General features: G+C 50.5%; 1 protein-coding gene across 4 annotated transcripts; it reads right to left on the bottom strand.

The window, feature by feature from the left end:
- Positions 1-1,165: 1,165 nt before the first annotated feature.
- Positions 1,166-27,947, bottom strand: C9H10orf71 (chromosome 9 C10orf71 homolog). 4 transcript variants are annotated; one of them, XM_050805294.1, is made up of 3 exons: positions 27,834-27,947; positions 8,746-8,848; positions 1,166-5,807 (listed from the first exon to the last, which is right to left on the bottom strand). In XM_050805294.1, exon 3 carries the CDS (start codon positions 5,658-5,660, stop codon positions 1,365-1,367), a length of 4,296 nt encoding a protein of 1,431 aa, XP_050661251.1. In that variant the 5' UTR covers positions 5,661-5,807; positions 8,746-8,848; positions 27,834-27,947; the 3' UTR covers positions 1,166-1,364. The 4 variants fall into 4 exon arrangements, with proteins under 4 accessions (XP_050661251.1, XP_050661249.1, XP_050661252.1 ...); XM_050805292.1 differs by lacking the exon at positions 27,834-27,947 and adding an exon at positions 25,774-25,956; XM_050805295.1 differs by lacking the exon at positions 27,834-27,947 and adding an exon at positions 25,718-25,769.

Raw genomic sequence — 27,947 nt, forward strand, 5'->3', positions numbered from 1 at the left:
AAATTTCTTCCTGGGGGACCTGGGGGAAGTCCCACCCACAAGCTAGAGCTAACATTCCTTTCTGCTAACCCAAATTTTAAAACAAAGCTTCTCTTCCTTAACCAATTGCAATTCAGAAAATGTTTGATTCCATCCTATGACCCATAAGTCCCTGGTTCAAGATATCCTGCCTTTTTACGCCAAACCAAGGTGTACCCTCCATGCGTTGATTTACAATTTCATCTACTTCGGCTTTCCTGAAAATTTCCCTTGCCATTAAAAAATTCATGCTTGCAAGCCACGGGGGAGGTCAGGTTTTAAGCGTGAGCTACCTGATTCTCCTTGCTTGGTGCCCTGCAAATAAACACCTGCCTTTCTCCCACTGCAAACCTCAGTGTGGATTTTGGCTTTACTGTGCTGGGCCAGTGGACCTGTTTCGTTAGGTAAAACTCAAACTCTTGAGTGAATCCCGACACTTCCCTCCAAATCCCCAAAGGTCAGGAACCGACAGGGGGTGAGGGGGTGAACACACTTTCTTTTTAAGTGGAGGGCACAGGTACTGGTCACTAAATTGGGGCAGTCAGGACCTACTGGAGGGCCTGGCCCTGCAAAGGCATGGACAGGTGTTGGAGGGACAAGGTGGGACACCAGACTGTGGTAGACAGGGAGGTGGCTCTGTCAGTCCTGACCCCCACTGCCCACAGAAGGAAGACAGGAGTCCAGGGACACAACCGTATCTGCAAACTTGTTTCACTTTTTAAAAAGTGGGCCTTTTCTTGATCAGAAAATAGCTTTCAGAGGCAAGTTTCTCCCTGTGAAGGAAACCCATTCTATGCAAATGATCATTTCTGCAAAATTGCCCTGCGCTGGTCCTTAGCCAGTTTGCCTGAGGTGACCTGAAATGGCTGCTGAGTCTGAGCTGGGGGCCTCAGGGGTTTGCTCATCAAGGAGCCTACAAGTGAGTGGGTGGGTGCAGGTGCAGAGGGACCCTTGGGACCAGGTGGTGCCCTTGCCACACCCACCTGGTTGGCAGGGCCAGGGAAGAGCAGGGCAGGCCAGGAGAGGGAGGAAGGAAGGGATGGAGAAGGGCTGGAGTAGAGTGCACCTGGGAACTGGCACGGAGGGGACTGGGCCAAGCAAGCAGCGCCCCTCCATCAGAGGAGAGACAGGGAGCCCTTCGGGTGGGATCCCTACTGCCTTCTGGATTTTACGGATCTAAAAAGGCCATGTGTTGACGATCGTGTGTGTGTGTGTGTGTGTTTGTGTGTATGTGTGTGCGTGTGCATGTGTCTGCATATGTGTGTGTGTGTGTGCTGCTTGTTTTGGGAGAGGGGGAAGTAAGCTCCTCTGGGTTCATCTGGGGGTGGGGCTCAGCCTGTGGTAACTCAAGAAATGCCTTCTGTGGCAAAGTCCTCTAGGTCGTCGGTGGAGATGATGCCCAGGCCTGGAGCTTCTGCACCCTCCTCTTCTGGGCTCTGGGGAGGCCCATGGGGGCGCTGGCCTGCAGAGTGCGGGGTGCAGTCACCATGAGGCTGTAGTCCAGACTCGTGGACACTCTGGGGCCTGGCACGGGCCGTGGAGGCACGAGGGCCTTGCCTGAGGAAGGTGGGTGCGGAGAGCTGAGAGGAGCAGCGCAGTGGCATCAAGGCCGTCACAGGCACTGGCTGGAAGCCGGGGTACAGCACATAGGGAGCGGCCAGGGCATCTGGTGGGGTCGGCTCTGGGGAGGCCCCCTCGGAGGACGGGATGGAGACCTTGACGTACTTGCCCGTCTCTGGGTCATAGAAGGTCTTGATTTTCACCTGGAGTGGCAAGTCGAAGACAAAGTACTCCCCGGACTGCGGATCCTGGAGGACCTTCTGGGTGGCGGGGTAGGCAGGCAGGGGTGTGAGGGACTGGGGGCCTCCGGGCTGCCTCCCGACAGGCTCCGAGAAGCCGGACACGGAGTGGCGGTGCACGGGAGGGGGCAGGGAACGGACCACAGGGAAACTGTGTCGGAGCCTCTCTCTGGGGCACAGTGGCCTTTGCTGTGTCTGCTCCAAGTCCTCTGGGCAGGGTTTTCCCTCTTGTGACTCGCCGTGCTTCTCCTGAGCCTGGTCGGTCTTCCTCCTCTTACTTGCCAGCTTCTTTGCCCGCCGCAGGGCTTTCTCTGTTTTGGGTGGGACTGCAGGTGGCTTGCTTGCTGCCCTCTCTAGCTGTGCAGGAAGCTCAAGTCTCCCAGGGGTGCCTGCTGGGTTGGTAGCCACATCCAGCAATGAACCTCTTGGAGAGAGGGTTCGGAGGTCTTCTGCCGACAGCTCAAGTAGGGGGTCAGAGCCACCCTCCCACACGAGGGCGTGGGTCAGGTCCTCCCTCCTGGTGACCCTGGCAGGACTGGAGCTGGCCCAGGGGCTGGCTTGAGGAGACTCCTCGGGCAGCAGCTCTGGTCCTCCAGGGGCCTGGGAAGCCTCCTCCCACATGCTGCTGGCAGCAGGGGAGCAGGCACTGCTCTCCCCCGGGGAGCTGGGGTTAGGGGAATTTGCCATTTCACCGGGGACCAGTCTTCTGCCAGGGGGCCCTGCTCTGGGTGTGGACAAAAAGTGACTCTTGAAACCTGGTGTCTGCTCTTCCCAACAGGTTTCAGGCTGCCATGGGGGTGACTGGTCTTCTGTGTCGCCCTCGGGTAAAGTGATGGTGGGAATGTGCCGTGGGGCCGCTGGCTTCCCTGAGTCTGCAGAGCTGCTCTTGCAATTGCTTGCCATGAGGCCATGTGCAGCATCTGGTGGTGGCTTCACCCTGTCCCCCTCTCCCACCAGAGGCATAGATGGGAAATTCCCCTTTGGGGCTGGCTGAGAGGCCTCCATCCTGGCCATGCTGGACCCCTGCCTGGGGTCCTCCATGACCTCGTTGGCCATGCACTTCACACGTGTGCTCAGCGTGTTAGTGGGTGTCAATGTACCAAGAATGTCCTGGTTTTCGGGGGCACAGAAACCAGGATCCTCACCCCATTCTGGCCTTGGCAATTCCTCCTCTTTGTGGCCACTGCTGAGGGAGTCCTCCGAGGACATGGTCCTCAGGAGAGGCAGCATGATAGGTTTAATTACAGGGGTGGCTCTGAGGGTGTTGTCTTTAATGGTAAACAGTATGTGCCTGTTTGAAGCAGAAGATGGTGAGGGAGTAAGGTCTTTGGCCTGTGAAAAGGTCGTACTCTTATTTTCCCCAATCCGAGAGCCTCTGAAATTAGCTTCCTCTGCCGATGCCTTCCTGGTTCTTCCTCCAGGCACACTTTCCCCTTCTCTTTGCAATGCTTCCCCCTGGCTGCCGTCTTCCAGGCGTGCGTGCCCATTGCTTAAGGCGCAGTACTGCGGCTCATCCTTCCCCACCACGTTCTCCTTCTCATCCTTCTGACTGTCACCTGCACTCACATCCTTCCTCCTGTCTTCCCGCTGGTTCTCAGTAAACCACGTCTTCTGCTGATCATCAAATGAGGCAAAGGATTGATCTGAAGAGCTGGTGCTGAATTTGGCCTTACCCTTGAGGCTTGGCATAAAATCGGATTGGCTGTCACTGTAAAACACATCTTCCTCCTCAGGAGAGAGGGGCCCTGGGGATAATTTCTGGTTCAAGTGTGTGTTCTGAAGTCCTGCCTCCCTCTCAGGTTCTGTCTCTTGGGACACAGATCTGGAGAGCTCATTCTCTAGCTGGTGAGTCTTCGTTTTCTCTGTAGCCCTTCCAGGCTCAGGATCCCTACTGCAAAGCCTGAGGGATAGGTGCTTCCTGGGGCGGTGTTCCCTGGAGTCTGGACACCAGCCGGATCTGGCAGGACCCATCTCCAACTCGCCTTCCACCTCGTCATTCTCATAACTGCTCCTCTCAGCAGCCTCCCCGTTAACATAGAAGGGAACTTTGGTGATAGTCGAAGCTGCGCTAAGAGTTAGATAGCTGTCTGCAGAGGGCTCACTGGGGTCAGCTGTAGGGACCTTCTGGGGATTGATGTGTGATGCAGTGGGGTCATCAGCGGGTCTCTCCTTAGAAAGCTCGTTTGGAGGGCTTTCCTCAAGCCCATTGGGTAGGATGACACCGTTGCTCACAGGTTCTTGCTTTCCATCAACCTTACCTCTAGTTTTCTCATCAAGCCCTTTCAAGAGAGGTGAGGAACTGTATGTGCTCTTAACACGCTTCCGCACGTCCTTGAGGTTAAACAGCAGGCTAGGGGCTTTGGACTTGTAGCTGTCTCGAGACTGACATTCACTGGGCTCCTTCTCTTGGTATCCGTTTAGCTGTCCCGGGGGTGATGGGGTTTGCTCTGCCGGCTGGCTCTCTGCTGAATCCAGGGTGTGCTTGCTGGGTATGATGGGGGTCAGGAGCTTACTGATGTTAAAGGGGGGATCATAATGTTCATTGGGTTCCACAGGCAGGTCAAGAGCATCATTTTCTGGAAACTGTCCCTGGGGGTTGTGTTTTGTATACAAAGGTGGGCCTCTCCTTTTGGTCTGTGTCTTTTCTTCCGAGGTATCTTGTAGACTTTCTTTCCCTTTTTTGCCAGTCTTTGGCTTCCTCCATGGGGGCTGGGCTGGCTTCTCTTGAGAATCAGGCTGTGAGCTGGGAGCTTTTCCTTCCACAGCAAATACCTGGGATCCTGGATCCCTGCACCCCCAGGGTACGGATGTGGACAGAGCCCCTGCTGTGAGTCTGTTCTCTTCCTGACTGCGGCAGGCCTGAACCTGGCAGGGAGAGACTGTGCACTCAGGAGGACGGGGTTCACTTAGCAAGGTCGTGTCCCCATAGTGCTTGGGAGCTTTGCTTTCTGGGACGGTTCCAGCCACGTCCTTTCTCTCCAGCAGCTTTGGTTGGTGGGCATTCCATGACTCAAAAGCACTATTTTCACTGTGCAGAAAGGTGCCTTTGCCTCTCCCAGGCTCACCCGTGGCTGGCTTGTGGTGTGGAGAGGGGAATTTTGACTCAGATGAGGTGGCCGTGTCGTCGGCTGCCGGGAGGAAGCTGCTGGAGCTGTGACAGGCCATTTCTGGGTTCTTGGAGGACTCCTGTTCTCCGTGCTTCCTGCCTGGCTGGTGGCTGTTCTGATGGGTGTTGGAAACTTCAGCGGGCACCCTCCTGACTGTCAGAAATGCAGAATCAAAGCAGAAATTGACACTGCTTTCTGGAAGAGGAGCGAATTTGGGGGGATTTTTCAGAGCCGGAGGCTTGCTGGTAGTGGGCCTGCTCTCACAACGTTGGCTCTCGGTCCTGTCGAAAGATTTAATTAGTGTTGATACTTTGGAGACTGGCTTGTTGCTGCTCCTTAGGCCGGAAACTGGCACCTCCAGTCTCCTCTGGACTGGCGTTGGTGGGGGGCTGGTTTTGGGGTACTTTTCCTCTCCCTGAACGTACTTGGGTAGCTGTCGGAAGGTGGCTGCCCAGCCTGAATGTTCCGTGCCCTGTGATGGTAACTGGCTCCAAATGCCACTTTTCCTCTGGGTGTGGCTCACTGTTCTCTGGTGAAAAGTCCCAAATACCTGTCGGGTGATATCTGGGGACACGGCCAGATAGGAGTCATGGAAGGATGTATCCTCTGAGATGCACAAGCTCCGGAATGCCCGGTCTGTGAGGCTGCTCACTTCCCTGTCTGCATCATCCAACACGCTGCCGATGCTGGAGGAGTCACTGAACCCGTCTGTGCACTTCTTGTTTCCCTGCATCATCTGTCGGCTCCAAGAAAGCTGTCCTCGTCAGCCGGCAGGTGTCTCTGGTGATGATTCTGGCAAGTTTAGGTGTTTCCCTCTTCCCACAAACCTGGAGCTTCTCATTCACAGATGCAATTGCAAAGTGGGGAATTTTTGTTTTTTTCTCTGCAAAAGAAAAAGATGCAGGGTGTGAACAGGGTATACAGCTCTACGCAAGAATATGTGCTGGTCCAGGTGGAAAATGGTGCCTGTGAGGGTTAATTTTATGTGTCAACTTGGCTAGCTTGCTATACGTCTAGACTGTAGACCAGTCTAGCTGTTTCTGTGAAGGTATTTTTAAGATGTGATTAACACTAAAATCAGTAGACTTTAAGTAAAGCAGTTTATCTTCTATAAGTCAGGTGGTCCTCATTTAATTAGTTGAAGGCTCTAAGAGTAAAAAGGCTGAGTTCACAAGCAACACAAACAAAAATAGACAAGTGGGATTACATCAAGTCAAAAGCTTCTGCAGAGCAAGGGAAACAATTACAAAAATGAAAAAGTATTCTACGGAATGGAAGAAAATGTTTTCAAACTGCATATCTGATAAAGGCTCCAGGAGATTGGGAGTAGCATCCCGGCATAGGCTCAAAGCCGCTGGGCTGTCAGTAATGTTTGTGTTTCATCCTGGAAGCCAGGCTTCATTGGGGTCTGTTGTTTCCATGTCTTGACCACAGCACTCTGGTAAGTTAGCAATGCTGATTCATCGGCTGATTGACTTGTTTCTGTGAAAGACAGAACTAAGCTGGAGAAAGGATGGGACCTGAGTTCTAGTGGACTGAATGAGCTTATGAGGAGCTAATGACCTGCTCTGGGAAGGCCTCTCTGCACATGCTCTTCAGTCCTACCTTGAAAGGCAGGCTGCTGGCTCCCTGGAAAGTACATGCTCATGACAGCATATGCTTTTTAGAAGGCTGCATACAAGGGGAGAGCATCAGCCCGCGTGATGAGTAGGGGAGACTCTGAGGGCTGGCCAAGCTCACGCCTTCCCCAGTAGAAGACACACGCTCGGTCTTCAGACTCCCATGCAGTTAGCATGGCCAGAGGACATGGCTGTGATCACAGGGATGGAAGCAGCCAGCAGTCTGTGAAAGTTCCTGCCTCTCTAATCAAAGGAGCAATTCCTGTTGTCTCCGCTCTGTCAGTGCTCTGCTTCCTGCCTTGAATGCAGACAAGAAGCCAGAAACTGCTTGATTTCTTTGCTGGGGCTGCTGTAACAAACGATGGCTTAAACATTGAAAATGTATTGCCACACAGTTCTGGAGGCTGGAAGTCCAAAATCGAGGTGTCGCAGGGTTGGTTCCTTTTGAGGGCTGTAAGGAAGAATTGATCCTAGCATTTCTCGTTGGCTTTAGGACACACATCTTCTCCCTGTGTCTTCACATCATCTTCCCTCTATGCTTGTCTCTCTGTCCACAGTTTTCCTTTTTCAAACTTTTAAAAATTTTCTAATTATTAAAAAAATGTTTTTCATTCTGTCACCCAGGCTGGAGTGTAGTGGTGTAATCATAACTTACTGCAGCCTCGACATTTTGGACTCAAGTGATCTTCCTGCCTCGGCCTACCAAGCAGCTGGGACTACAGGTACACTACACCCTACCTGGCTAATTTTTCTATTTTTTGTTTAAATGGGGTTTCACCATGTTGCTCTGGCTTGTCTTGAACTCCCAGGCTCAAGTAATTGGCCCATCTTGGCCTCCCAAAGTGTTGGGATTACAGTCATAAGCCACTGCGCCCTGCCCAAATTTTCCCTTTTCATAAGGACACCAGTCATACTGGATTAGGGCCCACCTTAATAACCTTGTCTTAACTAAGTACAATACATCTGTAACAGCCTTATTTCCAAAAGGTCATACTCTGAGGTAATGAGAGTTATGATTTTTTTTAGGGGGGCCATGATTCAACCGTAACATTGAATTCACTTTGCAGCCCTGAGAGACAAGCAATGGCCACTGAAGGCCAACCTGCAGAGGATGGCAGGGTGGACAGGTGAGGAGCCCAGGTCCTGGCCAGCACTGCTAAGCTGTGAGCCCATGGCAGCACCATCCCACATGAATTTATGTTATTGAGGCTGGTGTGGGGTTTGATGGAACCTGAGTGGCATTGACCACTATGAGTCAGGTTTTCTGTACCCTGAGATCCTATCAAAACAGTCCGGAGTCTCCTGATGTCCTAAATGCTGGGATTCTGATCTTGGCAATGGCTGAACTCAGTAATATTGGGGGTTTCTACACTTTGAATGAAAATAAGATAGTTTACATTAAGATGAAAATAGGTTAGTTGGAGACCTAAATTTAGAAGCTTAGATAGAGTCAACCAAGCCTCTAACCAATTAAACACACCCTCGTATTAGTAGGTATTTGCTATTTGGTTTTTGAATACTCAGCTTGCATCCTCTGAGAAAAAGCACTTGATACTTTGTGGGAAATTTCCTCACCCCTTGGTTTTCAGTCTTTGTGGGGCTGAAAGTCAAGGTGCCTGCAGAGGCTCCCCAGGGCCAATAGCAGGTGTGAGACCGAGGACAAGCCCATGGATTGTAGCAGTTCTCCTGGAGCCACACAAGGATGGAAGCATGCTCAGGCTTCCTTGCTGGTGGTAGAGCTTTCACTATGCTTAAGGACATACCTGACCCCTGACGTTTCCTAGCCTGGAACTTTAGCTGTCACCTTGAGTCTACAAGACCTCCATTTTTCTTTTAATACATATGCATTTCTACCTCATTTGTTCAGTTTCTGCTTCTGTTGCTTGTGGTTGAAGAACCCTACCTGATCCTGGGTTTACATCCTCATTCCAAACAGTGGTGAAGGATGTTCATGGATTTTTCAGAGCATTCAGAAAATAACTACATTGCTTCTGCCTCAAGGAAAAGAGAGACTCCCTTCCCACCTTGCTAGCTTTATTCAGATAATTTCTTCAATTCTGATTTGATATACCTGGGGTCAGACGGGACAGTCAGAAACTTGACCTCATTCTCCCCCCACCCCCAGCCCCCATTGTACCTTTCAGCATAATGGCCAAAAACAAAAGGTGTTTCTAGATGCCTGCTCTTGGATTAGTTCCATACCTGTTACAGTACTGGAAGCTGCAGGTGCCTGCTGTGCTGAGTTTCAGGATGTGTAGTTTTAAAACATCTTTTTATGCTTATATTTGGTGTCATCACTGCCCATCTAGAAAGAAGAAAAATAATTTCAGTGGAACCCAACTGACCAAAGGGCCTAGCACAAGTTCAGTGGAAAAAGTATCTTTTATTTTATTTTTTTGAGACAAGGTCTTGCTCTATTGCCCAGGCTGGAGTGCAGTGATGTAATTTTGGCCCATTGCAACTTCTACCTCCTGGGTTCAAGCAATTCTTGTGCCTCAGCCACCCAAGTAACTGGGATTACAGGTGTGCAACACCATGCCCAGCTAAGTTTTGTATTTTTAGTAGAGACAGGGTTTCACCATATTGGCCAGGCTGGCCTCGAACTCCTGACCTCAAGTGATCCTTCCTGCCTTGGCCTCCCAAAGTTCTGGGATTACAGGAGTGAACCATCACACCTGACCCAAAGTATCTTTAAATGACAGTTATACAACAATGTAATTGGCCTTCAAAAATGAAAAAGAATCCATACTTGAGCTCAACAAAATTCCAAAAATAGGCATATTTGACCATAAGGTCAATTTATATCCCTCCTAATATCCATTAATTTGTCCATGGTCCAAGACATTTTTAGAAACCTGTTTTAAGCTTTTCAGTTTTCTAATATGATTGACCCAGTTGTGAATTATTTTTTGCTAATAAAATCTGACCTAAGGCCCTTTTCCCACTGAACTGATAAGTTGGGTTTTGCAGCAAAGAGAACTGGAGCAGTGAAAGTCAAGTCCACTCAGCAAGTGGCAGCATAGTGTTGGATTCATTGTTGGCAGAAGGCTTGAGACTTCTGACAGCTAAAAGAACCAAAAAGCTGCCCAGGAGGATTTTCAGAATGCTCAGAATGAAGAGTGAACTAATTAAAATAAATCCACTCTGCACATTTTAAATGCGGACCTTTGGGGTTTCCGTAAGACCTTTCCCAGCTTGTAGCTCCTGGATATTAATCTAGTTCAAGGTAGTTTATTAATAATATTAATAATCATAATAGCTTGAATTTGTGGCATCTATTTCTTTGGAGAATCACAGAGGTGCTCTGTGTCTACCACCATACGGCAAGGCCCTATCCCTGACTTCCCAGGCTGGCTTAGATGGGCCTCCTTCATGTTCCCAAAGCATACTGGGTTTACCTTTTCCAAAGCTCAGCCGTGTTGTCACTTCATACATCATGACCCATATGTTTCAGGAACTGATGATCGCTGCTTTCTCTCCTCAACTAGAAAGGAAGTTCCTTGAACCAAGGAAGGGAGTCTTGTATACCTTTGTATACTGAGCTCAATAAATAGAAGCTAAATCACTGTTTGTGGTAATGCTCTGAATTGGGTTATCTTTATTCTGATTTTTTTTTTTTCCTGGAGGGCAAACTGAGGCACAGAAAAGAAGGGAAAAGATAATATGAACTTTGTTGAGAAAGACTCCTGGTCTTGGGTCTTATGGTCTTCCAAAAAATTCAGATCGATCCATTTGCATCTCTAAATAATAAGGCCACTCCCCTGCCTGAAGCTCCACTGAGATCTGACTTAGGGATGAGGATGAAACCCATCTGGTGTCACACACTGGTGAGATGGAGGTGCAGAACGACATAGTGGCATTTATTTTGTGAATGGTTAGGACACCCCTCACCCTGTGCTTAGGCTTTCCCCCTAGGCAGTTGCCTCATAGACTCACTGACATTGCTGCTGGAATGAATTTTCCAGATGCCATTGGAAAAACTCTCTTGCTCACCACTTTGAACCATTTGAAGGAAGCCACTCTGAACTGGCGAAAATTCTTGCTGGTACAGCACTTTGCCAGTGAAAGGGTGTGTTCCCTTCAGGCAGCATGATGGAGGATACAGTGCACATGGCAGGGCCATGTTCTAAACAAGGTCTTGGAACCTCGTCATGAATGCATAGAAATAAACATCAATATTTAATCATGACCTGGTCAATTCCTATTTATGTCTGTGGCCTTCAAAGACTGTTCTCTTAAATGCTTCTTATCTCCCCCCTCCATTATTTCCTTACCTGTCTCACTCGGCCTTTAGTGTCTGGCCCCCACTCCTCCCTGATGGATCTTCTGATGGCACTTTTGCTCCTCATCTGACTGAACTTCTAGACTGCAATCTAGCCTAATGGCCACCGTCTACTTGAGATACTCTCTCACTTTGACTCTTTCCTTCTCCCCTCCCTGTCTGGATGTTTAGTCTCTTCCTCTCCTTGACTGCTGGATTTCCTCTGCTCCCAGTCCTGGAGCCTCTTCTCTCCTCACTGTATAGTCTACATGCGGTGATTGTCCCCACACCATGGTCCCTGCAAGCATCCACACACTGAGGCTGCGTCCAGGCCAGGCCATTTGCCCGGCTGCAGTCCACGCCTCTGCCCACCCACCAGGCAGCTGGGTGCCCCTGTATCACAGCCCTTCCAACCCACACTTTTAAAGCAGAGTCCATGAGCCTTCTGCAAGCCCACTTTCTCCCTGGGGACCTCAGAAACCTGATGTCACTTTTGATTTCCTCCTCCTGTGCCTTCACCTATGACATCCATTTCCTAGTCCCATGAGTTTCATTTCCGAAGGTCTCTTCCTTACACACCAGTCTCCATCTCCACAGTCACTGTGTGGACCAAGCTGCTGTCTCAAATCCCTCGGCCACTGCAGCAGCCCATTCCACCAAGAGGCAGCTTTCAACACTCAAACTTGTTCATATCAACCTCTTGCTTAGAATCCCTTGATGGCTTTCCAGTTTTAAGGAATGAAGATCAATCTCCTTAACTCAGATCCTCTCTTTCCATCCACACCTTGTGCCATCTTTCCCCTCATGCTTGGCTTTCCAACCACCCTGGTCTTTTTCCAGTTTTATGCCATCCTACTTCCTGCCTCAGGGCTTCTACACATGGTGTTCCCTCTGCCTGGACTTTTTTACTTCCATCCTTTCATCATTACCGGGTTAACTCCAACATGTGCTTCAGAGCCCAGTTCACATGTCCCTTTGATGATGCAGCTTCCTCAGGCTATTCCAAGTCTGCTCATTACACCCCTTTATCATAGGCTATACCCATTATTTTGCAGCACTTACCATAATTATAATTAAGCATTTAACTGGGTGATTTGTTGTTTAATGTTTGTCCCTCCTGCTAGCCTGAGTGCTTATTGGTGGCGGGGTCCACGTTTGTGTTTCTTTTTCATGTAGCACAGTGTACAGTGCAAGCAATATCTGTTAAATAAATGAGAAAACCCTTCCACTTGTCATGATATTACTCACACTGTTGACAGGCTTAGGAGGACTTACTTTATTGACAGTCAATTATAATCCAATAATCGCAGAATTATCACAAATTTCAAATTAGTGAATTTGAATCCAAGTGGATTTTATTTACTTTTTGATTCCATATCCCTCAAATATGTAAAATTCCCCCATGGTAAGAAATGGAAACAGGTGGACAGGATTGTTCTTGGAGACTATTGACAGGCTGGCTCTGGGGAAGGCATCCCTCAGCAGCGTGGCATGTACTGTTTATGTCCGGATTGCATTTCTATCAGGGGGAGATGAAAAGAGACTTCATCGTGACTTTGCCATTTTCCAGTTGGTCTCTCACACTGCTCTCAGTGCTCTAAGTTGGGGAGTGGTTTTGATGCCTTCTGGAGGGCCAGCATCCAGCAAACTTCCACATAATGTTGAGTATATTACCCGGGGCTCTGTTTACAGCCACAGTGTGAATGGTCATTAAGTGATGCGTTATCTAAATTACAGGGTCAGCGGATGAAATGCTGGCTTTGCCCTCTACCTCCAGGCAACTGTGCAGGACTCAACAGCACTTCCTCCACCGACCCAGGCCAAACTTGCATCAGGTGGAGAAGGTTCTGCAAAACACCAGAGCACACTAGGGGAAACAGGATCCCCCGGCAGGAATTTAAAAATGGACTCTCCAGTTGATCCCCTGGAGAAGAGCAAAGGGTCTTCCATGCCCACTGTGAATATGCGCACGGGTGAACTGGTGGTGCCCTGCAGCCTTGGAGCCCCAAGAATTACACTTAAGGATGTGTATTTTCTTCTCCTTATTGTAGGGTCATCTTTTTGAATCAGAATACTTCAAACAAACTCAATTTGAGCATGTATCCTCATGAATCAGCTTTTCCGTGAGATGAGCACTGAAATACCCTTTGCACAGTCATTGCTAAATTCTAACTCTTCCAAAATGTTTTCTCACATGATGCTTTTTTTCCATGCCACGCCTCATGATGCTTTTATTATTGACTGGGATGTGCTGCTTTTTGCGGATGCAATTCTCTCTCCCTCCTAATCCTTTACAAATGCCTATGCATGACCTTCAAGTCCCTGTTGGCAGGGGAGCTCTGCCTGCTCCCACACCCTCCTTCCTCCAGGCCTGTGGTGCCCTGTGCCAGGGAGGGGCAGGGCCCATGTGTCCTGGACCGGATTCCTCAAGTAGTAGTCCCTGTGCCTGGAACATCTCTCCCTGTCCTCGGCCGCAACTGCTGACAACTTCCTCCTCTGTTCTGTTCCTCGTAGAATCTTTTCTTCCCTTTTTATCACTTACATTGCTTTATTCTTCCTGCACTGAGGTGAATCTATCTCTCCCACTAGACTTTGAGATCCTTGGTGTGAGGTCCCTGACTTGGTTCATCTTTTACCTACAGCGTGCCTGGTGCACCCTGGTCACTGGGAAATGTTTTCAGCTCTGGTTGCTGAGTGCACATCTTGGACCCTGGGATCTGATGACAGAGGTTTACTGTGGTGTGCAGAGGGACAGAGGTCCATGTTCCCCTTGTCTTCCTCAGGGCTTCTGGCTGGCAGCCAACCCAGGCCTGAGAAGGTCATGCAGTCCACCTTCTGCTGATCTACCCTGGACCCTCATGTGTCCCAGGTTGTAAGGACAGGAAGTGTAAGGAGAGAAGACTCACAACTCCTACATGCCAAGCCCTATTGCCGGAGTCCCCCACATAACTGAGGAGCGTGTCAGGTCCACAGGACCACAGCCCCATTTGGTGATGCTGGAGGGCCCAGCTTAGGACCACAATCACCCATGAGGTGAGACAAACAGCCCTCAGAGGGAGGACCCGGATATTCCGTGTCTCACAGCTGGTGACGGAGTGGGCTTGGGGCCAGGTCTTGGTGGTCCTGGGGACACTGCACAGAGGGAACAGTTGGTGGTCTGGCATGGCCAGGCTGCTAGATTGAGCAAATTAAAAATACAGGACACCCAGTGAAATGTGAATTTCAAATAAACAATAAATACTTTTTTAGTGTAAGTGTATCCCATGCAATATGTGGGATACATTCATACTAACAAAATTATTCATTATCTGAAATTCAAATTCCACTGGATGACTTCATCATCATCATCATCATCATCATCATCATCATCATCATCATCTGGCTACATGAGGGTCTCACCAACTTTTAGCACTCAAAGTGGATCACAAATCAGAGGAAGCCAATGCGGTGAGTCAATACTGGGATGACACAGTGACGGTCATGGCTCAAGTGTATGCATCACCCTGTAGTTCATGACACACTTCAGCATCGTGATCTTGTTTGATTCCCATGACTCCTCTGAGGCAGGTTGAGTGGGCCTTGTTGTCACCATCTTCTAGGTTGAGAAACAAAGGCACAGAGAGGTGCAGGATGTTGCTAAGTGCCACAGAGCATGTAAAGACAGGGAAGAACTGGAGATGAGAGTCAGCCTGGGCTCACCACCTTACCACCTTCTGCTTTCTCCAGGATGAAACCCTGAACCTCTGGCCTGTGGACTCAGGCTCCCATAGGCATGTCCTGGGAGGTGGTGCCAGCCCCACTCTTGGCTCATGGGAGAATTGGTGGCTCTGGGGGAGAAAACGAGGGTTTCATTTCACTTTTATGATATGTCCTAAGGATCTTCTTGGCTGAGTTCTCCCAGACATCCACAGAAGTGAAACTTTTGATTCAGCCCGTAAACATGAGTCCTTCCTGTTTGTGGAGGGCTCTGGTGCTGCGGGAGGCTCAGGCAGCTGGACTCTGCAGAGCTGGGGGCTCCCCTGCAGGCCCAAGGTGCACCCTTGAGCTACTGAAGATATATTCCATTTTCCTCCTCATCCCTGCCCATCTTTCCACAGGAAGCCATTGGGGTTTGCTTCGTTGCTAGGTTTGACCACTTGCCGGTAGTGTGGTTTCTGAGCCCAAGATCTTCGGGTGAATTTAATTACCTTAATTGAATGGTGCTTTCACTTCTTAGAGAAGGGGAAACAGGAAGACAGTGGATATGGCAGGGGTTGGCTTTATCACACCCAGAAGGCTCTAACAAATTGGAATTGATTCCTCTTGCTCTTTTTTCTGGGTTGGTTTTCTGAGCCATCGACTCAGGCATGTCTGAGGAGCAGTTCAGTGGAGTGAAGTGTGACAGCTCCTCCCTGTCTATGCACAGCCTGGAGCCCTGCTCACAGATGGTCCTCTACCCGCAGATGCACAGCACACACAGCCTCCGCCACCCCATGCCACAGTGTGCCTTGCTCTGAACCTGCAACTTGCTGGTCAGTTTTGGGCCAAGCTCTTGACCTTTCTGTGCAATTCTAACAGCCCTCTTGCTTTAGAGGGGAATGTCCTTGTCTATGGTCTATGCTTTATGAGGAGAATGTCTTAGCTTGAACTAAAATATCATAGGCTGGGAGGCTTAAAATAGACATTTGCTCCTCACAGTTCTGGAGGCTGGAAAGTCCAAGATCGAGGCACTGGCAGACCTGGTTTCTGGTGAGGGCCCTCTTCTTGGATTGTAAATGGACATTTTCTTGTTGTATTCTCATACATCAGGGAGAGAGAGTGAGCGTGCACGTGTATAAGCAAGCCCTCTTGTGTCTCTTCTTATAAGGGCACTGATCCCATCACAAGGGACCCCACCCTCATGACCTAATTACTTCCCATAGGCCCTACCTCCTAACACCATTCCACTGGGGTAATCTCAGTGAATTTTGAAGCACACACATTCAGCCCATAGCAGCCAACAATGAAATGGCAAAATTTACTTCCTCAGTCGAGGTCCTTCAGGTGAGGGCAGCAGACACGTGTTGAGTGTCTGTGAAGCAGTAGGTTGACCCCTGCACCTGCCTGTGCTCACTTATTCCTTGATAACACTCCGCATGATAGGCTCCCCTCATCATCTTACAGCTGGTGAAACTGAGCTGTAACTGGCTGGTCAATCATTGGTCCCCTGTTTAAAGCCTGGGAGTGCTGGGTGGGGCCTCACCCAGTCCTCAGCCTCAGTGCCCTGCTCTCTGGTTCCAGGATGATGCCTCCTCAGCTCCTCCCATGTGGTACTTGCTGTGTCTTTGTAACCCCTTGTGACTTTTGGAAATCAGAAATTATAAGTTCATTTAGACTCCTAGAAGAAAGCGTAGGATCTCACAAGCATGACTTGAAGCTCATTTTTGTATTGATCCATTCAACAACTACTCATTGAACACCTGCTTCATGTCACCTGTTTTGGTGCTGGAGATATAGCCATGTGCAGGGCTGACCTGGGCCCTCTCCTTGCGGAATTGGATGGATCTTGGGAGGTTATTGCTTTGTAAAAGCGCAATTACCTCTGATTGCCTTAGATTGACTTCCACTGGGCAGTGCCTCTTACGAGTGTAAAGCAGAGATTTGATTTGCATAAGGGTCATTGTACATCTGGCCTGGCCATTTTGGCTCCACTAGCCTGATATTTGGCACATGGGAGAGGGGTGTCAGCCTGCAGCCTGACCTGGCTTGACTGGACCCAAACTCAGGTTGTAGACTGGGAAAGCCAAAGGCTCTCAAACTGACTCTGATGCCACTGTGCCCTGGGAGATAACAAGTTTGGCTTTGTCCAGCCCCAGGAACATGATGTGGTTGGGTGCCATGATGGCAGTGTTGGCCTGGCGGGAATCTGAATCTTCTACAACCACATTACACGTGCAGGGGCCTCTAAATCCTGTAGCAGGTAGAAGTCAAGTATGCCCCAGGGGTTGTGGTTGAAGAAACCAGCTTGCCTGGGCTTGCCAGACCCACAGAACTGGAGGTGAGCATGGGTAGCAGGGGCTGCTGCCCTCTGGGGACAGACTGGAGGAGAGATGCTTTCTCTGTGAGCTCAGCCCAGCCTGAAGTTGACTTCTGGCTTGGGTAGCCAGTCTTCCGTGCCTGGATGGGTCATTCCCCGGAAGCTTCCACATGCTGCTCAGACCCAGGGCTGTGCCTGCGGTTAGAGGCCAGGGAACCAGGCACAGGGAAGGCTGGGTTTGATCTAACCCAGGACGTGAGGGTGCCCAACACCTGGTATCACAGACCCAGGGAAGAACCCTATGGCAGGAGAAACAAGAAGTCACAGGAGAAAAGAAGACAGGAGGAGAATCGGGCTGGGTTCAAGCAGTCTCCCACAACCTGTCCCCTCCTGGTTCCTGTTCCCTGATGACCAGGGCAGGCCAAGCAATTCTTAATAACCAGCTCTCTGGGGCAAAAAGCACTGGATTTGTAGCACTGACTGATTTCTTGCTGCTCCCCTGACATCCCAAGCAGAGTTGGGACGAGGTGTGCTCAGTGGGCCTTGCGGGGTGCAGGGGGCTCTGGTGTGCCTCTGAATCCCAGCAGGCTCTGGAACTTGTGCTGCTTAGACTTAGGTAGAGTCTCACTCCACAAAGGCTAACCTGCGAGCTGTCAGCAGCACCTCTTCGCGAAGTTTCTGACCACTTCTGGAGGTGGAGCATTATGGAGGACCACTCCTTAGAGCTCCTGGTGGCCAGATGGGCTAGACTCAGCCAGACACAGTTGCTGGACAGTCCCTTCCACCAGGAAGGAGCTCAGGCCTGGCACTGCCAGCTGCTCCATGACACTCTCTCATGTGTTCTCTGCAGGCCTCAAGGGGCCCAGCCTCAGCAGCCAGATGCTCCCTGCGCAAAAGACCCTTGGCTTCTCCTGGTGAGCTCAGAGGTGCTTTATAGGAGCAGCCATGCCAGCATCACAGGTAAAAGTAGGAGCAGGAAAGATCTGGAAGGGAGAATGTTTGATCACAAACAACTCTGTTCACCCCGTCTTCCTCTCCCAGGGCTAGGTGAGTGCCAGTCCTGCTCTACTGCCCAGGAGCAGTTGCCTGAGGGGCAGAGATTTTGGGAGAAAGCAGGGTCAGCCTGGCAGCCATGGTTCTGCTGCTCATCCTTCTGACCCTTGCACCTCTTTGTTGTAACCAATCCAAACTGCAGGGCCACCCTGACTGCCAGGCCAGCCAGGGCAGCTGCTGGAGGATGGACACACGGCTCCTTCAGGAGCACAGGGGCCATGCAAATGGTGGGTCCCCCTGGGATCTGGGCACAGGTCCTAGTGCTGCTCTGTGCCCTTTAGCCATGGTTGCTGAGTACAACCATGCTCAAGGGACACGGCATGTGAGAGCCTTTCTCATCTGCAAGTGGACCCCATGCCATGTACCTGGCACAGGGGCTCCCAATAGACTTTCTAAGGCCCCATATCACTGGCGCTGCCTAGGTCTCTGGGCAAAATCACCCCTGGTTGAGAATCGCTGTTAGAGAATCAGGGAGGGAGCACCAGCCCAGCACCAGGCTCTTCCAGCCTTCACTTATTCATGTATTCACTTGCTCTTCCCCTTCACATTTCCTAGGAACATCTTGCCCTGGATTCTGGAAATGGCAGGACCTGACATGAGAGTCATCAAATAGGCAGTACCGGCAGTGGGAAGAGCGGAGATCCAGCTCTAAAGTGCCGTTGTCATGGGTGTCACTTAACTGCTACACCTGGAAAAAAGGGATAATAAAAACCAGCCCAACAGTGCCTGCCCCTGGGACTGACCACTCCCAAGGTTGCTCCCCATGCTGGACACAGGAATTTTCATGAAATCGATCCCTGTGGCAGGTACTGCTTGAGAGTCTCCCCATGTTGGAGTCAGCCAACCCACCAGGTCCTGGGTCCCCACCACAGCAGGGAGGATGCCTGGACTAGAAGGAGGTTCAGAAATCCCTGACCATTGCAGCCCCGCACCTCACCTGCCAGGTCACCGGGGAGCAAGTGAATGGCAGGCACATCCTCCTCTCCGTGTCTCCACAGAGCAGAGGTTTCTCTTCTACATGTAGTAAGAAACATATTTACATCATGGCACAGAACATGCCTGGAGACATATGTATCAAGGAAAACTGGACGAAGCAAAGCTTACCCTTCGTGTATGTACTGCTCCATCCTAATCTAATCTGTTCTATTCTTTCATCAAAAAAACCTCTTCACAACTTAGTAAGTGATTTCAGGACTCATTAATGACTTATGATTTACAGTGATTAAAAAAACTCTCTGAGACCAGAAATTTTAGGCATCCCTAATTAGACCCAACTTATGGGTGCCCTGTTTCTGGTAATGCTAGATTTTCATCTGGATGGAGAATTGGAGACCTAAGGCCCAAACTCAGTGACTGATCAGATTCACTTGGGTAGAGGAGGATACCCCCACTCCCTGGTGGCAAGTCCATGGGCTGGGCCTTGCCTTTCTGCTCTAGGTTGTGTTTCCAGTCTCCACACAGTGCCTATGCCTAGTATGGGGCCATTTATTTGCTAAACAAGTGAGTGAATGAGTAGATGAGAGAAATTTCTTTTATCCACTGAGTGGGGACTGAGTACCTGGTATAAAGGTACTTTATAACCTAGTATTATTAATTAATATTTATTATTTAATTAGTATTCACAACGGCCTCATTACACAGAAGTTACTCCTGTTCTTTACAGAGGAGAAACGTGTGTAGTGCAGAATTTAATACTGGTGGTGTGGGGCTGGAACCTGGGGCTGCCAGAGAAGTGGTCCCTTTCACCTGTCTTTAGAGAGCCTCCTGTAGCAGCTTCTTGAATGCCAGCTACAGGTTAAGAGTCTCTGGTCAGCACCACACTGTGCCTTTGGGGACCCACCTGCCCCTGGCTACCTTGTAGCCTCCATACTCCTGGTTCTTACCCACAGGTCTCCTTAGAGCTCATCTTGAGACCTGTGACCATAGGATGTCCTTCTATACCCCATCACACCTGGGATTCCATAGCATGGGGTGGAATTATTCCATATGGAAATATTCCATAGCAAAGAACTGGAAACCCTGCCCTGGCCCTTACTTACTGGGGCATACAGCTCTCCAGTTAAAAGCTTCAGAATCAGACAGCTTTTGGACTTGCCACTTAACTTGTGTGAGCCTCAGTCTCGCTTTGGTGACCTTGGGGCAAATGGAAAGGCAGATCCAGCAGCCTGATGCTTGTGGAAACCCATTATGGATCAGGAAGTGGGTGGTGAAGGGACAACTGTAACCTACGACAAGATTCCACCTTGGAGAGCCTTGTCTAGACAGAAGCCCACTTGAGGGCTCCTGGAGGAAGAGGCATTTGTTTTTGTTGGGATTGGGGTATCCCCTCAGGAACCATCCTCTCTCCAGCCCCTGGGAAGGGAGCCAGGCACTATGGGGAAGAGAACCCCCTGAAAGCAGTCCTGGAGAGTGCCAGGCTTGGTAGAGAGATGAGGTTCAGGCAGAACTCCTGAGAACCATGGGAGGGCAGGGTTTCTACAGAGTCCATCGCATCGTCTACAGACCAGGTCCTCCATATGTAAACTGGTGCCATGAGACTGCATGACACAGCCTGAGAAGCAGAGCTGGAAGAGCTGTCACCAAGCGTTAGCACCCTGGCAATCCCAGGCACCCATCCTGTTCATGGAACTCCTGCCACCTGTCCCTCACTCTATCTCCATGGCCTCACTCAATGGGTGCAACAACTGGCAAATTGAGTAGGACTGATGCCAAAGGAATTTTAGGTGGAGAAATTGAAGGTCAGAGAAGTTGAGGAAGGAGCTTAAGGTCACACAGCCAGAGAGCAGCAGAGCCAGGATTCAGGGCCAGGTCTCTGCAGAATGCATCGAGGCAGAGAGTCAAGAGATGAGATGGTCTTCCATCTGCCACAGGTTTGTGCAGGGTGAGGAGTGGGTAGCAATCTCTCTCCTAGCAAATTCTCACCTATCTCTCTGAGTCTGGTCCCACCAGGGAGCATTTGCTTTAGTAAAGCTAGAGAAGGCATGTGTAGGACTTGGCTCTCCTGCAGAGGTCATCTTCCCTGCCCTGGAAACCACGAAGCTGTGTGCATCTGGGATAAGGAGAAGGGGGCCTCACACAGAGCACCCCTGGGAATTCCTAAACCTCTCACATAGGTCTGAAGCTGTGCCTGACCTTCTCCTCATGTCTCTGCTGGAGGCTGGGAAGTAGCTGGTAGATGACCGCTGTTCTTTCTCCAACCAGCACAGCAGGGTTGAGGCGGCTCGGCCAGGAGAAGGAAAGGGGAGAACAGGCTCCCGCAGTGCAGTGTAAGGAGCTGACCAACACCCAACTGCTTCATGGAATTCCTCACGGCAAGGAAAGCCATTCAGATGTGGCCAGCCTGGTTCTCCTTTTCAAATTTAAAGCTGAAAGATGCTCCTCTAACAATCATGTTTATTTCAACCTATGGCTGTGTTTATGTGAAAAACTTGGCTCCTTGGAGCATCTCCTGTTGTGTCTGAGAACAGTGCCAGCCCCTTGCCCCACTTTCCCTTCTTAAGGAAGCATCCTCACACTTTTCAAAATGCCCTGGGGGCTGGCTTAACAGACAGCTCTTAGTCCTGCTCAGGACTCAGGAGATCTGATGGTCCTGAGACCACACCTGGAGAAAGCTGATCTGGGTCTTGAGCGATGGGTTTCCCCTGCTTCAGGGAGGTTGTACTAACAAGTCATAGTCTCTTGGGCCACTCGGGTCTGATGCTTGTCAATGGCTGTGGTTTGTGCTGTGTCTGCCCTTGTACTGAGCCTGGCTCAGAGGTGGGAATATTACTGTCCCACTCAGGCTTGATCTTCCACCCACCCCACATGCTGAAGATGCTCAGATCCATGACCTCTTCCGCACAAGAGGGGAGGTGATCACCATGCATGGTCACCGTGGGGCTAGGGTCAGTCCTGTGTGGTGCCAGCTGCTCTCCCACTGAGTTGTGAGCATGAACTAGCTGAACTCTGAGGCATAGGACTCTCTCCTTGGTGACCTCTGGAAAGTATAGGCCCAAGTTAGAGTTTAAGTGGGAGGAAAAAAATCTCCAAATAGGACAGTGGAGTGAGGAGAGCAGTTCTTGTATTTCTACCACATGCTGAGAACTTTTCATTCATTTGCTCAGTTAATGCTCGCAGGACTGTTTGATGTGGGAGGTGTTATTATTCTTATTTTACACAGGAGAAAGCTGAGGTCTAGGGCCCTTGCTGAGAAGTGTCAGGGCTGACCTGTGAACCCAGATTTGCCTGTCCTGTGGCCCCTTCAGAGCCACAGGCTTCCCAGCACAGTGTGGAATCCCTGCGGCACCCTGGGCAACTTCCTGAAGTCCTGAGGAGCTGGGGTGAAGCCTGTGTGCCTCTCTAGGCATGCTCGACTTTCCTAAGGGAGGTTTTGACTCTTTGGTGATGGGACAGCCCCCTTTCTAGAGAATCTGTTGGGTGGTGATGGGAGCTCTAGGTATCAGGAAGCAATGAGGACAAGACATGGGCATTGCATTCAGATCTCAAGCCCCTCATTCACTGTGCATCCTTAGGCAAGTCACTTAACCTCTCCAAGCCTCGGCGCCTGCCTCCACGAGGGGGCTCACAAGACCTACTGTGCTGGATGGTTGAGAATGAGACCAGACACTCCAAAGTTGTGCACACAGGAGGTCCACAGCCAATGATTTCCACAGGGGAAATGGTGGGCAAACTGAGGGCAAGAAATGGCTCGCATCTAGTGGGTGCAGCCCAGGGGGCCTGAGCTGTCACCCCTTGACCTCTTCAGTCTTTGGGCTTATCTGCTTCTGAGGGTGGCAGACACGGCCAGGTGAGAGGATGAGCTGGTGGTGCTACTGTGGCCTGGCAGCCCGGGACGGGGCAAGCCGAGGGCAGTTCCAATGTGACCTGGCATGACCTGGCCCTCGCAGGCAGGCTCAGTGCTGCCAGGTCTGGAACCAGCCTTCCAACACAGTGGGGAGTAGGGAGAGAGCCTCAGAAACTGCTTCAGAGGCTTCTCAAGCAAATTGGAGAGGCTCCCCTTCCCCCTGCCCTCCACAAGCTTCAGGTGAAGGCTTTGAGATGGGAGATATCCTAGATTAAATCCTTCCCTCCAGCCAGCCTTGCAGCCGCTCAGCAGCTCAAGCCCACCTGGGAAGGGCGTTTGTAGTGAAAGAAGGGACCAACTGAGGCAAGGGAAGACAGCCCAGAGTGGGGGGGAAGCAAAGGAGCCCCTGGGATTGGTCAAGCAGAGAATGGAGGATGTAAGGAAGCCCTGCCTATCTGCCACTTGTCATGGCCCAGAAGAACGTCCCTTTCCCCTTCATCTAAGACAGGGAGGTGTCTAAGTCTGGGGAGGAAGCTATTCATGGTTGACTGGTTGTTGGGATTTTCTTTCTGTCAGACTCCCTGCAGGCCGTCTGACTTGGGCTTGAAAGGGAATGCACTTTGCACTGAGCTGACTTCAGTCTTTCCCCTGAGAACCCAGGTCTGCTGAGAATCTGCTCTGCCTCCCCTCGACATCAGGAGGCTGTGGATTGATCACACTGTGTTCTTCCCACAGGCAGCCCATTCCAGGTTCCAGAGTGATACCGATGAGTTACACTGGGGGTGACACATTTGAGCATCAGCATGTGCTCTACATGCTCCATGTATAGGTCCTGATAGGCCTCCACTGATCCCTTGTCCTTCCCGCTCTGTCCCATCCGCCAGCTCATGCCATGCAATCCTTGGAAACCAAGTTGAAATGAGGGGGGTGTCAGATTTTTCCAATTAACTAAATGAAGCATATGATTGAGTTAAGGACTATGGACTATGGACTGGCTGGATTTTGTGAAATGACATTTAAACTCTCAAATGGAAATAAAACCAAAATCCACTCCAGCCTCAGTGGGCCCTGTTGGGGAGCAGCAGCCCTGTGTGCCCCTGTAGCATGGCCTTCTCTCGAAGCCCTTTGCTTCCCTCCAGTAACCCAGGGCATATGGAGTAAAATCCCGAGAGCCAATGAGGAAGTACCGGTGCCACCAGTAGGCTTGGGTTCCTGAGATTTCTGGCAGAGACTGGATGAATAGGGCTATTTCAAGACATGAGGCTTCCCCTCTTCAGTAAGGGTCTCCAGGGCTTCCTTAGGGTCAGGAAAAGACAAAGACACTTACTTCTGCCCTGGCAAAAAGGAATCAAGGTGGGAGGATACAAGGCCATCTTTGGCCTTCCTATCTATTTTCAACAGCTCTCTCTCCCCAGGTTCCAGGAGACCTGAGCCCCTCTGCTCCAGGACACAGCATTCTACCAGCCCCCTTCCTACCCATTGCACACAGCTGTTCCCTTCCCAATGAGCTTCTTCTCCCAAAGAGCAGACAAACTTGTTTCCATCCCAGAGACCCAGGGGCAGATGTGTGTTGGACTTGGGTCACCCGGGGAAGGCTATTTATAAATCACCCCGATAAGCACAATCTGCCCTGCTCAGCCCAGGCCACATGGACACGCTGTGTGTCTGGTGATTCTACTACTAAGCTAACCTTCCCAGCACCAGGACAGCAAACTGGACATTTCCTGTACCAGTCAGGCCTGAAAAGTGGGCCCTGGAAGGTGCAGGAGGCTCAGAAGCCAGCCAGCCACTGGTCCTGAAGGGTCTGGCTTGCAAGCTATTCTAACAGCAAGAACTTTCACTGCTTTTTTTTTTTTTGTATTAAATCGACCCATCTCCAGAAGTGTTCTTGTAACACAGTGGTCAGCAAACTTTTTCTGTAAAGGGCCACATTGTAAGCATTTTCAGTTTTGCAGGCCATATGGTCTCTGCTGATATAGTGTAGAAGCAGCCTTAGACAATATGCAAATCAATGAGTGTGGCTGTGTGTCAATAAAACTTTATTTACAAAACCAGGTGCTCAGACCACAGACCAGAGTTACCAGCCACTACTGTAAAGGGAACTCAAATGCTAGAAAATGGGACCTCATTTACTACACACATAGGTTCCTATCTTATTGAGCTACCCAAAAGACCTACACAATGATTCTTCTTAAGGCTATCTAGCTTTCCACACACACTGACCACTGCCGTTCTCAATGATCAATTCTTCTCCACCAGAAAAAAAAAAAGAGGTAATTTTAGACTCAGTCAAGCCTACCCTGTGGGAGTCTGGTGGGGGCCCTCCCAGGGTGTGTAAGAACTGGCAGCCTGTGGCATGCTTTGTTTTGGGGACACACATGCTCACAGAGCCCACAGGCCAGAACGTCTCAGTCACCAGTTTTCCTCTTTGTTACAGCTGGTGTGTCCCTGCCTGGCCCAGCGCTGGGGGAGCCAAGAGAGCCAGCCTCCCTCAGCCCTGACTGCCGAAAACCTGGGACCATGGGGAGCCCCCCATTTGACAACGCAGTGGCCTGGGCACATCTGTGCTCTCACTCAGCCATGTGGGAGCAGAGATCCCTGACAGATGACACCTAAGGACAAAGTCACGCATGTACACGGTTCCCGGTACGTGGTCCCCAAGGCCCATCCAGCACACCAAGAACCTCAGCCCCAACACCAATGGGCTCTCGGCACACACATACCACCCTGCACAGCACCGTGGCACCAAACTACTTCCCCAGCACAGCACCCTGGCACCAAACTACTTCCCCAGCACAGCACCCTGGCACCAAACTACTTCCCCAGCACAGCATCGGCTCAGCGGGAACGTCCCTTCCGCCATGAGCTTGAGCCTCCCTGCCCACGCTAAGGAGCCAGACAAGTGTCTGGGCTGTACCTTCCGCTCTCTGCGTGTTCAGCTGCTCAGGCCTCCTCGGGAATGGGAGAGAACCCCGGCTCTGCCCAGCAGCCAAGACTTCTTTCCTCTTTAGCCAGGCTGCCCAAAGGTGATAGGAGAGTAGACTCAGGACCCAAGCCTCCTCTAGCTCACAAACCTACCCACCTGAGGAAGATCAGTGACCAGAAGCTGGCCAGACACGGGAAGTCCCCGAAGCTTACCTAAATAGAGACCCAGCCGGGGGAAACCAAATGGTGTTCTTGGTGGGGAAGAAGCAAACAGTCCACACTGCAACACCCGCGTGGTGTCAAGTAACAGTCAGATTAAACAAACAGCCTCAGCTGCTATTTTTACATCCAGATCAGCCACGAGTAACAGATCACTTGGGGAGTGAGAAACTGCTTGCCGCTTAGCCGGACCCTAACCACGATTCCAACTTCAACCCAGAACGATTGCTAAAGCTATTCCAGCACCTAGAGTCAAATAAAAATATCCCAAGGTTGGAAGGATAACATTTGTTTAGGGAAACATTAAAAACAGGAGAGTGTGTGCCTTGGAGCCAGCACCCGGAGCCCTGCTGATGTCCCGGGGCAGAAATAGCCCGTTTCATCATCGGCTCTGGACGACCGCCGCCCGCATTCCTCGAGTAAGGAGCCGTCCTCTGCTGTGCTTTTGGAGCAGAATAATATGCAGCTGGGGGAAGGCCAGGCTGGGTCTCAGGGTGAGAGTTACAGAAGGATATGAAATAATCGGGGAAGAGGCAAGGTAAGTGTCTACTTGGTGAGCTTGGCTACAGCAAGCCCAGTTGTTTGCAAAGTCCAAGCACCAGTGGACAAGTCCCGTTCTGCCAGGCAAGGGATCCCCTCTCCATCTCTGGGAAGGGCTGGCCTCCCCGCAACCTTGAGGTGGGCTCATGCCTGCCTTCCCGATGGCTGCTTTCTGTCTCGGCCTGGGGTCACCTGCTCCCCAAACTTCCCGCAGACTCCCCAACTTTTTCCACTGGCTTTTCTTTGGCTTGTGCCATGCCAGCTCCCAGAGTGCCTTTCTTACTCTCCCAAGCTGGCTCCAGGATAGTCTGTTTGCTACTAGGATTTAATGCAAGAGTGTTTTTTTTCCCCCGTTTCTTTCCAAGATTCTTTTTTATGCTTCCCTGCCTGTGGCCTGAGAAAGCGGAGATGACTGGCGCCCGCTGGGTGTCCAGCTCTGTGTAGCACTCAAAGCCTCTGCAAGTCTGCAGTGCGCTGTGTCTTTGGGTCTATTTGCAGACTGTCCCTTCTGCCCCTGTGGGCTCTTCAAGGGCAGCAACCTGTGTCCCAGCCCCAAGTTGGGGCCTGGCACCACCTCCAGCCTTGAACCGGCTGACAGCCAGGGTCATGGGGACCCAGGTTATGTACTTTTGTCTAAACCAAGTCAGAAAGAACAGCTCCTCCTTGCCCTGCAGACTAAGTTGTGAGATCCCAACCAGCAGGAGCATTCAGACCCGCCTCCTCCTGGGAGCCTCAAGACTTGCCTTTTGCCATGAGCACTTCAGAACCTCGCTGTGGGGATGACTGCTCGCTGCTCCGCACTCAGAGATGCTTTGAGGGAGGCCCAAAGTGAACCCCTCAATTTTACCCACTCACCTCCCTACCTCCCCTGTTTGCCAAAACAAACACATGCCAACAGGGCAGATAAAAACCATCAACTTGAGATGGGAGCCAACATTTAAAAAGTACACAGGATTTTGAGTGCTGGCTCCATTATTTCCTAGCCAGTTGACATGTCACATACTTACCCTTCCTGAAGCTCAGTTTCCCCATCTCTAAAGTGGAGAGAATGCCTGTGCTCTGTGGGCTTCAGGGTCAGAGGAGTTCCTGTACATGAATATGCTCGTCTATTGCAAAGCTTCCCAAAATGTTAGTCATTTATTTGTTATTTTTTCCCATGATTTTTGCTACACCTCAACCATCTGTATCAACATTTACTTACTATTTTCCTTTAAAGAAAATTTAAATTGACTTGCTTTTTGTCTTTAACAGAAGAAGTTTATGGAAAATGACAATACTTAATAGATCATGGATTTGATATATTTGTTAATTTCCCTTCCCCCATTACACATTGAAACAAATTTACAGTCAGTTCATATGTCATCTGATGTTAGAAAATGTTGCATTACTAAATCTCATTTTATGGAGGAGTTCGCTTCGGGGTGTGAGTAACATGAGCTGAAAGCTTCGGCAGGGCCCCTGGTCTTCCTAGTTTGCTTTCCTCCCCTCCTCAGCACCTTCCTTCCCCAGCTTACGTTTCATTCTTCACAGGTGGAGAGCATGACCTCATGTCTTGTTTAGGATCCTAGGAACGGCAAGCTTTGCTCTGCAGCAGGAGCGAATGGTGTTTGCTTGAAGTGGCTGATTGA

This window comes from Macaca thibetana, chromosome 9, assembly GCF_024542745.1.
Source record: "Macaca thibetana thibetana isolate TM-01 chromosome 9, ASM2454274v1, whole genome shotgun sequence".
In the NCBI taxonomy this organism is placed as follows: Eukaryota; Metazoa; Chordata; class Mammalia; order Primates; family Cercopithecidae; genus Macaca; species Macaca thibetana.

Bases quoted from the DNA above. Each gene is read 5' to 3' on its own strand.
- C9H10orf71 (XM_050805294.1), bottom strand. From the start codon at position 5,660: ATGATGCAGGGAAACAAGAAGTGCACAGACGGGTTCAGTGACTCCTCC.